The following is a 16,859-nucleotide window of genomic DNA, read 5'->3' as shown; positions in this document are numbered from 1 at the left end:
TCATCCCTGCTCTCTACCTTCACAATGTGAAACTGGCTGCAAATGCAAGAATTTTACATGATGGCTGGCAGACGTGGTAGGGGGTGAGGAACTACCTGAATGAGGACCAAGCTAGTAAAAACAAATGCTACAGAATGCAGGTAATTAGTGTTTCTGTTGGGGACAGTATCATATAAACAGATTTTCCCATTGAAAATCTGGGCTGGAGAGAAGTCCACTGGTTTGCAGTTTAGGGAATTTAGCTTGCTAACTCTTAAATTACCTGGGCAAATACCTTTGAACACTGCCCTAATATTGCCTCCACTATGTCTATATTCTTTTAGAAGTGCCAAAGAAAGCTAAGTATTTTATTTTTCTTCTTTTATTTGTGAAGCTATTTTCTCACAGCTGCATCCGGGGTGACTCCCAAATCCACCCCGACCTTCCCAGGGCCTTCGCCACAGTTACCCAGGGCTTTCGCTCCACCTACCCAGAGCTACCAGGTACTTCTTAGCCAAGATCAGGTGACCCTCAGGGGGAGGAATGCTGGCTTCGGCCTAACCCCTGGTAAGCCTTTTCTTGGTTGAGAGGTGCCCAGCTGTCCCACCGGTTGCCTTTTCAGGTGCCGTGGAGGACTTGCAGCTCATCTGCATATCCTCGGAGCCTTCACCGGAGTGACTCCCAGGTCCGTTCCGATCCACTCGGGGCCTCTGGGAGAAGAGGATATTTCTCTGGTAAGTGAACAAATTTTGCTTGTGCTTTCGGAACTTGAAGATTGGGGTTTAAAGGAGGAACTGTAAGTTAGTGATAGGCTGATATCCTTAATACTTTAGCAAGTTTTAAATTACGGAAAAACTCAAAAAACACTAAGATGGAGTCAGCAGTCCAGCAGCGAGAGGGGTGCTATCCAGTCTTTTGCATTGAGTGTCACATGTATGATTATCTCCCAATTGGTGAGGTGTCATATGTGTGTGCCCGATGCAAAGAGCTCCTAGCTCTCAGAGAACGTGTCCGTTCTCTTGAGGCTAGAGTAGCAGACTTGATGGAGCTGAGGGAGACAGAGAGGTACATAGAGGAGACCTACAGGGATGTTGTAGAGAAGTCCCACCTCCAGTCAGGTAGCCCCTGTGCTACCTTGGAGGAGGGAGGTCTCCTAGAAGGAGAGCATCACCCTGGTGAAGTAGGAAGTACTCCTGTAGCCAGGACCTGCCCACCAGGGGATGTACTATCCTTTCGCACCGAGGATATATCTCCAAATATTGCCCGGGAGGGAAAGGTTAGGACAGCTGTTGTACTTGGTGATTCGATCATTAGGCATATAGATAGCTGGGTGGCTGGTGGACGTGAGGATCGCCTGGTGACTTGCCTGCCTGGTGCGAAGGTGGCGGACCTCACGCGTCACCTAGATAGGATTTTATATAGTGCTGGGGAGGAGACGGCTGTCTTGGTACATGTGGGTACTAATGACATAGGAAAATGTGGGAGAGAGGTTCTGGAAGCAAAATTTAGGCTCTTAGGTAGAAAGCTGAAATCCAGATCCTCCAGGGTAGCATTTTCTGAAATGCTACCTGTGCCACGCGCAGGGCCCAAGAGACAGGCAGAGCTCCAGAGTCTCAATGCGTGGATGAGACGATGGTGCAGGGAGGAGGGCTTTAGATTTGTTAGGAACTGGGCAACATTCTGGGGAAGGGGGAGCCTATTCCGAAAGGATGGGCTCCATCTTAACCAGAGTGGGACCAGGCTGCTGGCATCGGCGTTTAAGAAGGAGATAGAGCAGCTTTTAAACTAGAAATGGGGGGAAGGCCGACAGTCGCTCAAAAGAGCATGGTTCGGGATAAGGTATCTTTCAAAGATATCACCATAACAGGGAAGATAGAGTATCCTGATAGTGAGGTTGCAAAAGAGATTGTAGTAGATCGGGTATCCTTAAATAACAATAAAAATCAGACAAAAGATTGCCAATTAATACTGTCAAGTACTAAGCATGATGTACTTAGGAACAACAAACATAGTTTGAAATGTCTATATGCGAATGCCAGGAGCCTAAGAAATAAGATGGGGGAGTTAGAATATATTGCACTAAATGAAAAATTAGATATAATAGGCATCTCTGAGACCTGGTGGAAGGAGGATAACCAGTGGGACACTGTCATACCGGGGTACAAATTATATCGTAGTGATAGGGTGAATCGGATTGGTGGAGGGGTAGCATTGTATATTAACGAGAGCCTTGAATCAAATAGATTGAAAATTCTGCAGGAAACAAAACACTCCTTGGAATCACTGTGGATTGAAATTCCATGTGCAAAGGGGAAAAGGATAGTGATAGGAGTGTACTACCGTCCGCCTGGCCAGGACGAACAGACGGATGCGGAAATGTTAAAGGAAATCAGGGACGCAAACAAACTGGGCAACACAATAATAATGGGGGATTTCAATTACCCGCATATAGACTGGGTTAATGTAACATCTGTACACGCAAGGGACATAAGATTTCTTGATGAAATCAAGGACAGCTTCATGGAACAGCTAGTTCAGGAGCCGACAAGAGAAGGAAAAATACTAGACTTAGTCCTTAGTGGTGCTCATGATCTAGTGCAGGGGGTAACGGTACGAGGGCCGCTTGACAACAGTGATCATAATATGATCGGTTTTGATATTGGCATTGAAGGAAGTGAAACTAGGAAATCAAGTACGCTAGCGTTTAACTATAGAAAAGGTGATTACGACAAAATGAGAAAAATGGTGAAAAAAAGACTGAAAGGAGCAGCTCGCAGAGTAAAAAACTTGCGTCAGGCGTGGATGCTGTTTAAAAACACCATCCTGGAGGTTCAGGACAAATATATTCCACGTATTAGAAAAAATGGAAAAAAGACTAAACGTCAGCCGGCGTGGCTAAACAGTAAGATAAAGGAAGTCATTAGAGCCAAAAAACAATCCTTCAGAAAGTGGAGAAGAGAACCAACTGAAAGTAACAGGATAGATCATAAGGAATGCCAAGCCAAATGCAAAGCGGAGATAAGGAGGGCAAAAAAGGACTTTGAGAAGAAATTAGCGTTGGAAGCAAAAATACATAGTAAAAATTTTTTTAGATACATTAAAAGCAGGAAACCGGCCAAAGAGTCGGTTGGGCCACTGGACGAAAATGGTGTTAAAGGGGCGATCAGGGAGGACAAAGCCGTAGCGGAGAAATTAAATGAATTCTTTGCTTCGGTCTTCACCGAGGAGGATTTGGGGGGGACACCGGTGCCGGAAAGAATATTTGAAGCGGGGGAGTCGGAGAAACTAAACGAATTCTCTGTAACCTTGGAGGATGTAATGGGTCAGTTCAGCAAGCTGAAGAGTAGTAAATCACCGGGACCTGATGGTATTCATCCCAGAGTATTAATAGAACTAAAAAATGAACTTGCGGAGCTACTGTTAGAAATATGCAATCTGTCCCTAAAATCGAGTGTAGTACCGGAAGACTGGAGGGTAGCCAATGTTACTCCGATTTTTAAGAAGGGTTCCAGAGGAGATCCGGGAAATTATAGACCGGTGAGTCTGACGTCGGTGCCGGGCAAGATGGTGGAGGCTATTATTAAGAATAAAATTGCAGAGCATATACAAAAACATGGACTGATGAGACAAAGTCAGCACGGATTTAGTGAAGGGAAGTCTTGCCTCACCAATCTAATGCATTTTTTTGAGGGGGTAAGCAAACATGTGGACAATGGGGAGCCGGTTGATATTGTATATCTGGATTTTCAGAAGGCGTTTGACAAAGTGCCGCACGAAAGACTCCTGAAGAAATTGCAGAGTCATGGAATCGGAGGTAGGGTATTATTATGGATTAAGAACTGGTTGAAAGATAGGAAGCAGAGAGTAGGATTGCGTGGACAGTATTCTCAGTGGAGGAGGGTAGTTAGTGGGGTCCCGCAGGGGTCTGTGCTGGGTCCGTTGCTTTTTAATGTATTTATAAATGACCTAGAGATGGGAATAACTAGTGAGGTAATTAAATTCGCCGATGACACAAAATTATTCAGGGTCGTCAAGTCGCAGGAGGAATGTGAACGATTACAGGAGGACCTTGCGAGACTGGGAGATTGGGCGTGCAAGTGGCAGATGAAGTTCAATGTTGACAAGTGCAAAGTGATGCATGTGGGTAAGAGGAACCCGAATTATAGCTACGTCTTGCAAGGTTCCGCGTTAGGAGTTACGGATCAAGAAAGGGATCTGGGTGTCGTCGTCGATGATACGCTGAAACCTTCTGCTCAGTGTGCTGCTGCGGCTAGGAAAGCGAATAGAATGTTGGGTGTTATTAGGAAGGGTATGGAGTCCAGGTGTGCGGATGTTATAATGCCGTTGTATCGCTCCATGGTGCGACCGCACCTGGAGTATTGTGTTCAGTACTGGTCTCCGTATCTCAAAAAAGATATAGTAGAATTGGAAAAGGTACAGCGAAGGGCGACGAAAATGATAGTGGGGATGGGACGACTTTCCTATGAAGAGAGGCTGAGAAGGCTAGGGCTTTTTAGCTTGGAGAAGAGACGGCTGAGGGGAGATATGATAGAAGTGTATAAAATAATGAGTGGAATGGATCGGGTGGATGTGAAGCGACTGTTCACGCTATCCAAAAATACTAGGACTAGAGGGCATGAGTTGAAGCTACAGTGTGGTAAATTTAAAACGAATCGGAGAAAATTTTTCTTCACCCAACGTGTAATTAGACTCTGGAATTCGTTGCCGGAGAACGTGGTACGGGCGGTTAGCTTGACGGAGTTTAAAAAGGGGTTAGATAGATTCCTAAAGGACAATTCCATAGACCGCTATTAAATGGACTTGGAAAAATTCCGCATTTTTAGGTATAACTTGTCTGGAATGTTTTTACGTTTGGGGAGCGTGCCAGGTGCCCTTGACCTGGATTGGCCACTGTCGGTGACAGGATGCTGGGCTAGATGGACCTTTGGTCTTTCCCAGTATGGCACTACTTATGTACTTATGTACTCACGTAAAACTTTATAAATGATCGAGGCGAGGTGGGATGAGTTTTGGATTCTGGAGGGCAGGAGGGCAAGGACGGAGGAGGGGGGGGGGCCTGGAACTCGGAGGAGAGGGGGCCAGGAACTTGGAGAAGAGGGGGGCTGAAAAGGGGCAGGTGGTGTTTGGGGCGAGTTACTGGACATGGAGGGGAGGGGAGAGAGGAGAAATCGTTGGACATTGAAGAGAGGGCAGGGGAGAGATGAGACTTGTTGGACACAGATGGAGGCAGAGAAGGGCATGGGAGAGAGGAGAATTGCTGGATATGGAGGGAGGGGGAAGAGGGGGTGGAGGGGGGGAATGCACCACCTGTTAAAAAAAAAAAAGTCAGCACCCCCAATCATTTTGAAAAGTTGGCTCCGGGTATACATATAAAGTATCACATACCATGTAAAATGAATTTATCTTGTTAGGCAAACTGGATGGCCCATTCAGGTCTTTATCTGCCGTCATTTACTATGTTACTATATGCTACTATGTTACTCTTTGGGGTTCTACATGGAATGTTGCTACTAACTGGGATTCCGGAATCTTGCAACTCTTTAAGATTCCAGAATCTTCAGAACTTTTAGTACAAGAAGAGTGCTGGGCAGACTTCTACGGTCTGTGCCCTGAGAATGGCAAGGACAAATCAAACTCGGATAAACATATAAAGTATCACATATATGTTATTTTGTTGGGCAGACAGGTCTTTTTATCTGTCGTCATTTACTATGTTACTATGTTATACCTCAGACACACTGACCACAAATCTCTGGTTTGTATCAGATGTAACAAAGAGTGGTTCTCAGCTCACTGCTGCAGAGCTGCCAAGTTACCCAGTTCCAGGAGGAAGCCTTCTTGGCCAGTCCTCTTTTTTTAAACTTACATCCCAGTTCAGTGTTCTTTTTGTAGTCCCTGATTTCACCAACTGTAATCAGCGCTTCAGGTCCCACACCCTATGCTGTCTATTAAAATGTTTTATTGCGTACTAGTAAAAAAGGCCCGTTTCTGACACAAATGAAACGGGCGCTAGCAAGGTTTTCCTCGGAGTGTGTATGTTTGGGAGAGTGTATGTGAGAGTGAGTGTTTGAGAGTCAAAGTGAAAGTGTGAGTCCAATCCATGCTCCTCTGTCACCTGGCCCCTCCATTCATCCCTATCCAGCAATTCCGCTGTCTCCCTGAGGCCTGCCCTGCAATCCATATGCATCCATGGCCATCTGTCCCCTCCATTCATCCGTATCCAGCAACTCCCCTCTCTGCCTGAGGCCTGCCCTGTAATCCATATGCATCCATTCCCATCTGTGCCCTCCATTCATCCCTATCCAGCAATTCCCCTCTCCCTGAGTCCTGCCCTTCCAATCCATGCCCATCCATGCTCATCTGTCACCTGGCCCCTCCATTTTCCCCTATCCAGCATTTCCCCTCTCTGGCTGAGGCCTGCCCTGCAATCCATATCCATCCATGCCCATCTGTCCCCTCCATTCATCCCTATTCAGCAATTCCCGTCTCCCTGAGTCCTGCCCTTCCAATCCATGCCCATCCATGCTCATCTGTCACCTGGCCCCTCCATTTTTCCCTATCCAGCAATTGCCCTGTCTCCCTGAGGCCTGCCCTGCAATCCGTATCCATCCATGGCCATCTGTCCCCTCTATTCATCCCTATCCAGCAATTTCCCTCTCTCCCTGAGTCCTTCCCTCCCAATCCATGCCCATCCATGCTCCTCTGTCCCCTGCCCCCTCCATTCATCCGTTTCCAGCAATTGCCCTCTCTTCCTGAGCCCTGCCCTCCCAATCCATGCTCCTCTGTCCCCTGCCGCCTCCATTCATCCTTTTCCAGCAAGTCCCCTGTCTCCCTTCCATGACCCCCCCCCCTTGCATCCATGCTCCTCTCTCTCCCATGTCCCAGCCTGGGCCGCCCTCTTCTTCCCCCCCCCCTCGCATCCATGCTGTCGTTTCTCCCCTTGCCCTCCCGGTCCCATTGTTTTTCTTTTGTGGCCACCCTCTTCGCTCCCCCCAACATTTTTTTTTTTTCTTGTTTTTAAATTTACCTCCGTGGCGGTTCCGGCAGCGAAGCGTCAGGGAAGGAGGCGGTGCTCCCGACGTCTAGGTTTCCCTTCGCTGTGTTCCGCCTTCTTTTGACGTCATCCTTGACGTCAGAAGAAGGCGGAACACAGCGAAGGGAAGGCTAGACGTTGAGAGCGCCGCCTCCTTCCCTGACGCTTCGCTGCCGAGCGTTGCGATTGGTTGAGTGTCATTGCTCCGCCCTCGACGTCATCACGTTTGACGCGTGGGCGGGGCAGACACAATGCGATCTCACCCCCTTCACTTTTGGCTAACAGAGGCTTCATTCGAACGTTGGAGGTGCGTTTTATATAGAGAGATTGTGTTGACACTAATGTAACATACTAAGCCATACTTTGTATTGTTATTTGAATATTTTTACTGCTGTAATTGTCTATTGTTTATGCTTCTTCTTGCTGTACACTGCCTTGAGTGAATTCCTTCAAAAAGGCAGAAAATAAATCCTGATAAACAAATAAATAACTTACCAAAATAGGGCTGCCATTAATCCAGGACTGGCTCAGAATTTTCCTCCTGGAACTGGGTAACTTGGCAGCTCTCCTGCTGTAACCCTTAAGCCTTTCCATTTGAAACCTGTGCTTGCATAACCCTATCACCACTCTCAAACTATTTCTGCTGCCCACTGCTAGGTTCTGCACTTTTCCCTGCTATTTCAGAGTGGTGAAATGCAGTGAGGGAGGGGGGTCGATGGTAAGAAAAGAAATAAATCTGGGGGGGGGGAGGGGGGTACGGGTCCATGGTATATGTTTGCCTAGAGCCCAATATAGTGTTAATCAGGCTCTGGCTGCCAGCAGGAATGAAGAAATAGGAGCCCAGTGGATTTAGAGGTGCTGGGCAGATAAGCAGCTGGCACAAATGTTAGTGAAGTCATGGCCTGCGTGCCAACAACCCCCCCCTTTCCCCATTCTAACACCTGTGCTGAAAGGATCCCTCCCATCCAATGCAGCTCCTTGTGACCTTGAGCAAGTCACTTAACCCTCCATTGCTCCGGGTACAAAAAAAAAAACTTAGATTGTGAGCCCAAGAGGGACAGAGGAAAAGTACCTGCATATAATTTGTTCAGCAATTCGTACATCTAGTAGCGCTGTAGAAATTATTATTATTAGTAGAAGTAAATATGGTATGTGACCCAGATGTGCAACTGAGGTAAACTGCTCATCTTCAGCAAACTTATTTAACCTCTAAAGGTATTTCATTAGCTAAATTGTTAAATTGTTTTAACTGTACTGCAATAATCTATTACAGTTCAACTAACCATAGTTGTAGCTTGTGCTTATTGCTCAAATCTAATTTGTGTTTTTCAGAGGAGATATTCTGCTCAAATTGAGTGTTTAGCAATTAGCAAATAACTATTTTTTTTTGTAAGGGACTTACATTTAAATCATAAATCTGAATATGTAAATCTGCATACTGTTCAGCTCATGCCCGGAGAAAGCAGGTATCTAAGCAACCAAGCTAAGGCCAGAGAGAGCAGCTGGAATAGGAGACCAAGGGAGTCCGTACAATTCAGCAGCAAAAGATGATTAAAGAAACCTCCCCACAATTAGCTTTATATTGATCAAAAATGCATTGAATGCTTGCCTAAGCTTCATACTTCATAAAATGGTTTATGGATTAAAAATTAAGTTAATTTATATTTAATATGCCTCATCAGTAAGTTATTTCTATCTATATCCATTTGAACATATAACAAACATGGGGGCCCTGTTAGAAAGGCACGCTGAAAAATGGCCTGTGGCAGTGTAGACGTGTGTTTTGGGCGCGCACAGAATCTTTTTTTCAGTGCACCTGTAAAAAAATGCCCTTTTTAAAATTTTTGTCGAAAATGGAAGTGCAGAAAAATGAAAATTTCTGCACAACCATTTTGGGTCGGAGACCTTACCGCCAGCCATTGACCACCAGTGCTATAGTCTCACTTGGTAACTGGGTGTTAATGACCTACACGCGTCAAATGCCACTTGGCGAACGTCCGATACGCGATTCCAAAAATAAAAATTATTTATCGGATGCAGGCCAAAAAATGAAATTACCGCAAGAGCCACATGGTAGCTGGGCGGTAACTCCATTTTGGCACATGTTGGGCGTGCGTACACGCTTACGCGGCTTAGTAAAAAGCAGGTCTTTCCCGCGTGCTAAGGCCATTTTTACCACAGCCATTGTAGGTCAGATTCTATATACGGTGCCTAAAAAATCAGCATGGAATTAAGTATATTCTATAAGATTTAGGATTGGTGTATAGAATATGTTTGGTCAACACCATAGCACCCAAATCAACACGAGCCCATTTATGCCAATAAAAACCTGGTGTAAATCCCTGCGCATAGATTTAGGCGCACTGGCCCGTAATTATTTTATTTATTGCATTTGTATCCCACATTATCCCACCTCTTTGCAGGCTCAATGTGGCTTACAATTCATCATGGGTACTGGAAATAGAAGAGAATATAATTTGGTTTTACAGAGGGTTATGTGTTACACGGTGGTGAATACATGACAGTGTTAAAGCAAAAGACATTATAAGACAATTCTGGAAGTTTTAAAGATTACACAGTTACACATGTTGATCTTTGTGATATATCTTGTTGAAGAGATAGGTTTTCAGTAGTTTACGGAAATTTTGGAATGCCTACAAAAAGCCCATAAAGACGCCCCTTTTAAGCTACACGTGTTTATTTTGAACTATGCGCTTTGCAATTTAGGTACAGTTGTTTATAGAATACGCTTAGTTATTTCTGCGCACAAATTGTGATAATTGCCAATTAATCATTATTGCTTGTTTAGTGCTGTTAAAAATGCTGATTACCTTGTTAAATCAATTAAGTTACATGTATATCTCCATGCAAAATCTAGGCGCCATATACAGAATCTGGGGAAGTGGCCTTTTTCTATTTTTGGTATTAAGGGCCACGTGTTAACGTTGCCATTAGTACAGGACCGTTAAAAAAAAAAAAAAGGCTGAGAGAGCACTTACTGCCATCTATTTTGTAGGCTGTAATCCTGCGCTAACCAGTTCACTAATGCCGATGCACTGTTTAGCGAAGGAACACCCACTCTCTACCCCAAGACATGCCCCCTCCTAATATATATATATATATATATATATATTTATTTTTTTTTTTTTAGTGTGTGGATTTGCATGCGCTAATTCAGCAGTTACTGTAGGATGCCTGAGCATATCCTAAGGTAGGCCATTTTAACATGTATTAGGTGCGTGTTAGCGCCTAACACAGCTTAGCAAAAAGGCCCCATAAATTGCCAACTTTGTTGAACACATACTAACCTTGAATAGTTAAAGACTATAGAGGCATTCATGTATTATAAGCAAGGAGTAGCAACTAAACAATATAAACTTAATATTTTTGTGTCAAAAAAAATGTTTATGATAAAATATAGTAACATAGTAAATGACGGCAGATAAAGACCTGAACGGTCCATCCAGTCTGCCCTACAAGATAAACTCATTTTACATGGTATGTGATACTTTATATGTATACCTCCAGTTTGATTTGTCCCTGGCTTTCTTAGGGCACAGACCATAAAACATAGAAGTCAACTTTTCAAAATAATTGGGGATGCTGAAATTTTTATTTATTTATTTATTTTACAGGTGGTGCATTTCCCTCCTCCACATCCAGCAATTCTCCTCTCTCCCCTGCCCTCTCCGCCATTCATATCTAGCAATTCTTCTCTCTCTCCCCTCCCCTCCCTCCCCCTCCATGCCCAACAAGTCTCATCTCTCCCCTGCCCTCCCTTCCATGTCCAGCGATTTCTCCTCTCTCCCCTCTCCTCCATGTCCAGTAACTCGCCCCAAACACCACCTGCCCCTTTTCAGCCCCCCCCTCCTCCGAGTTCCAGGCCCCCCTCCTCTCCTTCCAGGCCCTCCTCTCCTCTGCTCCGAGTTCCAGGCCCCCCTTCTCCTCTCAGGCCCAACCCCAGCCCAACCTCGCCTTCCTGCCTTCCAGAATTTAAAACTCATCTTATCTCGCCTCGCTCAGTCCCGGCAACAGCAGTGAAAGGCGAGCAGGCTCGGCGCTTCAGCCTTCCCTTCTCTCTCAGGTCTGGTCCCACTCTTGCGGAAACAGGAAATGAGGGCAGGACCAGAGCCGAGAGAGAAGGGAAGGCTGAAGTGCCGAGCCTGCTCGCCTTTCACTGCTGCCGCCAGGACTGAGCGAGGCAAGGTAAGTTGAGTTTTAAATTCTGGAAGGCAGGAAGGCGAGGACGGAAGACTTTTGAGGGAGAAGAGGGCGGGCACGTCGGGCTGGAACCGGAAGTTCCAACGGCGGGGAAAATATTGGGGGTGCTCGAAGACACATGGAGTCGGCGCCTATACCGTAAAAAATCTTGCCCGGCACTGTTCCTGTACTAAAAGTTCTGAAGCTAGCGTTGAAGTCCCTTAAAATTTAAAATTCTTTTTCCCATTCTGTGTCAATGGTGGTGGTGGGGGGGGGGGGGGGGGGAGGGTAACCAAATCATGTCCTGTTTAAGTATATGTCTACCCATTATTTGAGTACCTTTTTGGTGTCCTGCTTTGAGTAATGCTGCACCATATCAGATGATGTCTGACATGCACAATATTTTGAATTAATTTCAGTCTGTGGCATTCCTAAAGACATAACTCAACACTTGAATACCTTAAAAGGTGAAATTTGTTCTTTCCCAATAATTTCCTTTCCTTGAATCCTGTGAGACAAGTGGATTATGCCTCCCATCCAGCAGAGCTTTCAGAGGAAAGTCCATAAACCATTATTAAAGTGGAAATGGAAAATGCAATGCTTATTCTTGGGATAAGCAGCATGAAATCAATTTTACACTTTTGGGATTGCCAGATACTTGTGACCTAGATAGCTACTGCTGGAAACAGAATGCTAAGCTTTATGGGACCTTTGGTCTGTCTTAGTACAGTGATGCTTAGGTACTTATGGCCTTGCATGGGTATTCCCCAGGAGCCAGGGAAGTAATACAAGTATATGATAGAAGTGTAGAAATTAGAACCCAACAGGTTATTTTGATTATTCAAAACTGGCCATAAAACTGAAGAAACTATAATTTATTCCATCATCACGGTTGTACTGTTGACAGGACTTGATTACTGGTATCAACAAGGCAAATAGAAACAGTCATTGATAACTACATAAGTACAGAGACTTGGTACATTCTTTGGCCAATTATGATGTAATGTTGATCTAAGTTTCCTTTTTCAGGAGAATAGCGAGATGCACTTATAAAAGAATTAAGAAGAAAGGTTATGTATATTTACAGCCTCCACAACAAATGTTAACAATCTTTTAAAAAAAGGTATATTTGTTAAAGAATAAAATTTAACCATATCTAAAACTGTTAAAATATTCAATGTTTGAATTAGCTAGAAACTGGAATGATGCTGTACCTTCATAAGTTCCTACTTCAAGAAGGGTTCCGCTTTGTTCAAGATCCAGAAACTCCTCTACTGTTAGAAACTTATAGTCCACACCAGGCACTTCTCCTTCTCTTGGATGACGGGTCGTGCCTAAATGAGAGCAAAACACAACGGAGGATAAATAAATGCAACTGTTTTGTTCTCAATTAGTAACTTGAGAAACAATATGAAACACCATGACTTATTAGTTTTTTCCAGCAGTATCTCCAAATGAGTTCTAAATTCAGGTATACCAGACACTAGGTATTTCCCCGTCAGGCTCACAAATTAATTTTTTTACCTGAGACAATGGAGGGATAGGTAAGGTGTCCAAAATTATGAAGAGAAGCAGTGGGAAATGAAACAGGCACCCTTGGATGTCAAGACCAGTGATCTAACCACTAAGCTACTTCTCCATTCCATAAAAGCATTGCAAAACGTTTAACACTATAAACATTTTGAACCCCAGAGTGGGGTGGAGGAGTAGCTTAGTGGTTAGAGCACTGGGCTTGATGTACAGGGTTCAAATCCCACTCAAAGCAGTGCAAAACACTTTGCAACTATCTTTCTTTTTTACCTTTATTTGGTAAGCATGGCACAGAAACGGAACAAGGTACATACACCATTAACAAATACAACATAAAGGGCATCAAATCATAAAAAAGAACAATTGAAATAAAAGAATGTTGTATTACACAAATCTTCTATAAACAACTCTGGTTCTTTGAATACTGAGACAGAGAAGCTGCTAGCTTTGTAAATTGGCAGGTACAGACATTTTGAAGCCCTAAAACATTAATGCTGGTGTTTACTAAGCCGCTAGTGCGGCTGGCTGTGTGCTAGTGCTGACACAGCCCATTCACTTTCAAGGTCTGTGTTGGCTATGCCGCGCAGAAGCCGCTAGTGCAGCTTAGTAAACAGACCCCTTAGAGTTGCTGGCAATTTTAGAAACTTGGACATACCAAACAACAATGTTTACAGCCCTCCCACCTAGATGTTTTTGCAAGATATATTCAAATGTCATGCTGGCCATTTTACAATTTCTGGCAGAGGCTGCATGGAAGAGGTCGTACTAGCTGCAAAGCAGTTCTTGTCCCACAAGGGAAACCTCACCTTACAGGAGGTGGACATGTTGGGGGAAGGGGGGAGGGAGTGCTGGAGATACCACAAACATATTTTTGTTGTGGCCAGGCAAAGACTCGGTGCCTACAACACACACAAAAAAGAATGGGTTGGGATCTGCCATGGTGATGGAAGATTGTTTCAGTGCCTCAGATGGTACAAGGGGCAGTGAGCAGAATGCTGAGAACTAGACTACTACTACTATAAATCACTTTTATAGCGCTACCAGTCGTACACAGCGCTTTACAATTGAACATGAGGAAGAAAGACAGTCCCTGCTCAAAAGAGCTTACAATCTAAATCAGGACAAACAGACAGGACCAAAAAGGAGAAGGGAAGGACAGACAGACAGAAGGACACATAAGGATAAGATAAAAGTTACAAGTCAGGAGTTGAAAGCAGCATCAAACAGGTAGGCCTTTAGCCCGGATTTGAAGGCTGCGAGGGATGGAGCTAGACGTAATGGCTCAGGAAGCCTATTCCAGGCATAAGGTGCGGCGAGATAGAAGGAGCGGAGTCTGGAGTTAGCGATGGAGGAGAACGGTGCAATTAGGAAAGATTTGCCCAGTGAACAGAGTTTTAGGGAAGGGGTGTAGGGAGAGATAAGGGTGGAGATGTAGTGAGGGGCTGCAGAGTGAATGCACTTATAGGTCAACAAGAGGAGCTTAAATTGTATACGGAAACGGATAGGGAGCCAGTGAAATGATTTCAGGAGAGGGGTGATATGGGCTTAATGACTTTGGCGAAATATTAGTCGTGCGGCAGAGTTTTGAACAGATTGAAGAGGAGAGAGATGGCTGAGTGGAAGACCTGTGAGAAGCAAGTTGCAGTAGTCTAAGCGAGAGGTGACGAGAGTGTGGATGAGGGTTCTGATAGCGTGTTCAGAAAGGAAAGGGCGAATTCTGGCGATGTTATAAAGGAAGAAACGACAGGTTTTAGCAATCTGTTGAATATGGGCCGAGAAGGAGAGGGAGGAGTCGAAGATGACCCCAATGCTGCGAGCAGACGAGCAAGGAATAATGAGTGTGTTGTTGAAAGAATGAGTGTGTTGTCGACAGAAAGAGAGAATGGGGGAAGGGGACAAGATCATAGAAGGAACCTGCTGAACCCCAGAGAGGGATTGAAGGGGAAAGGGACAGGTGAGAGGAAAGAGATATTTAGCATAGAATTGGAAGGTGGCAGAGGTAGCAGGTGTGGAGACGAAGGGGTTTCAGATGACAGACCTGGGTGGACAGAAGGGAAAATTAGGTTCTTATCATGATAATTTTCTTTCCTTTAGTCATAGCAGATGAAGCCATTACGTATGGGTTGTGTCCATCAACCAGCAGGGGGAGATAGAGAGCACTCAACTTTTCACAGTGCCTCATGGCCAGCTAGCTCCACTGCCTCTTCAGTATTTGAAGCTTCCAAAGCAGTATGGCAAACCGCAATGGGAATAACATGAAATTCACTCACAGCGGCCTAGACCTTGTGAAAATGCCGCACTCTTAAGGACTTGTTTAGCTCTTTTAAGTCCAGGATCGGGCGAAAAGACCCGCCTTTTCGTGGCACCACAAAGTAAATGGAGTAGCGGCCTAGACCTTGTTCGGCGGGAGGCATGGGGTCACAGCCCCTATCTGGCACAGACTGTGCAAAGTCTCCTCTACCGCCGCCCGTTTGGCGGCAGAACCGCATCGGGACTCCACAAACATGTCTCTAACCGGGGCATCGAATTCTATTCGGTATCCGTCTCTGATCAGGTCCAAGACCCACTGATCTGCGGAGATTTTGGCCCACTCCTCGAAAAAGAGGGAAAGTCTTCCTCCGATGACAGGAAACGAGGAGGGGGCCGGCGCACCATCATTGAGAGGGTCGCCCCTGAGCTCCAGGCCTTGAACTGGCAGCTGCGGAACGTTTGTCCAAGCGAAAGGAGTTTCTCTGCTAAAAGCGGGCACGCGAAGTGAACCCAGCAGCATGCCCCGGGCTGTACCTTCTAGCTTCACGGAAGCGAGGTCTGTAAGAGGAGCGGACCGCCTGACCCTTAGAGGAAGGCTTCGACCTATCTTCGGGCAAGCGCTGAGGTTTGGAATCCCCCAGGCCTTTAACAATGTTTTCCAGCTCCTCACCAAACAGGAGAAGGCCTTGAAAGGGCAACTTCACCAACCTTTGCTTAGAGGCTATGTCCGTCGCCCAATGTCGTAGCTAAAGAGTGCGGCGAGCCGCCACTGCTACAGCCATTTGTTTAGCCGAAGCTCTGACCTTATCATAAAGGGCATCAGCCAAAAAGGACAAGGCCGACTCCATCCATGGAGCCACTTCAGATAAGGTCTCCGCTCCATCCCCTGGCTGTTCCACTGCCTGCCGTAACCAAGCCAGGCAGGCTCTAGCAGCATAACAACTGCATGCAGACGCCCAAACAGAGAGACCTGCCAAATCAAAGGACCGCTTCAGAGCTGAATCAAGCCTGCGGTCTTGAATATCCTTCAGGGCAACACCTCCTTCAACAGGGAGGGTAGTTCTCTTTGTCACAGCCATGACCAGGGCATCCACTTTAGGCATTGCAAAGCGAGCCAAATGTTCCTCACTCAGAGGGTATAATTGCCCCATAGCCCTGGCAACCTTCAAAGGTCCCTCAGGGTCAGCCCATTGAGCCGAAATAAGCTCTTGGATGGAGTCATGCAAAGGAAAGGCTCGAGCAGGCTTTCTGGTACTAGCCATCCTTGGATTAACAGAGGAGGCTGTGCCACTCCCAGGATCGTCAATCGAGAGGGCTTGTAAGGCATCTGAAATAAGCGCTGGCAGCTCCTCGCGGTGGAAAATCCTCACCGCAGACGGATTATCAAGCTCCTTTGGCAATTCTGCACCCAACTCTGGATCCTCAGCCCAAGAAGTTCTGCCAGACCCCTCAGAATCCTCATAGCCCGACCACGGGGGGGGGGGGGGGGGGGGAAGGGGGGTGCGCCACACTCTGAAGGGGAATTAGCCCTTCTGCGTTTATCAGGAGGATAAGAAACAGGCAAAGCCAACTCCAAAAGGCCAGGATCCACCGGGGGGGGGGGGGGGGGGGGGCAGGCAGAGGGTCCGAAGATCCCTGTGGAAGAGCTCTTTTAAGCATGTATGCCCTATGCAGCATTAAAACAAAATCAGGGGAGAAAACCGCTCCCTGACTGCCCGGATCCTGCCCAGGGCTATTAGCTCTATTATTAGCCTCACTCAGAGGACTCCCCCCCCCCCCCCCCCCCCCGGATTCAGGGCTCTCCGTCGCAACAGAGGCCGCGCCATGTGGAAAATCCAAAATGGTG

The 16,859-nt window shown here is 45.9% G+C and overlaps 1 protein-coding gene across 26 annotated transcripts in view; it reads right to left on the bottom strand.

The window, feature by feature from the left end:
• Window positions 1-16,859, bottom strand: part of MAGI1 (membrane associated guanylate kinase, WW and PDZ domain containing 1) — a 526,393-nt gene that overhangs the window by 164,811 nt on the left and 344,723 nt on the right. For all 26 annotated transcript variants that reach the window (XM_030205202.1, XM_030205208.1, XM_030205204.1 and 23 more), the window contains exon 3: window positions 12,448-12,567. In XM_030205202.1, coding sequence (XP_030061062.1) covers window positions 12,448-12,567 — 120 coding nt within the window. The remainder of the gene's footprint in view (window positions 1-12,447; window positions 12,568-16,859) is intronic.

The sequence above is a fragment of the Microcaecilia unicolor genome, chromosome 6 (genome assembly GCF_901765095.1).
Source record: "Microcaecilia unicolor chromosome 6, aMicUni1.1, whole genome shotgun sequence".
Taxonomy (NCBI): Eukaryota; Metazoa; Chordata; class Amphibia; order Gymnophiona; family Siphonopidae; genus Microcaecilia; species Microcaecilia unicolor.
Note: the sequence above shows the minus strand (reverse complement) of the source record. Positions and strands in the feature narration are given on the sequence as shown.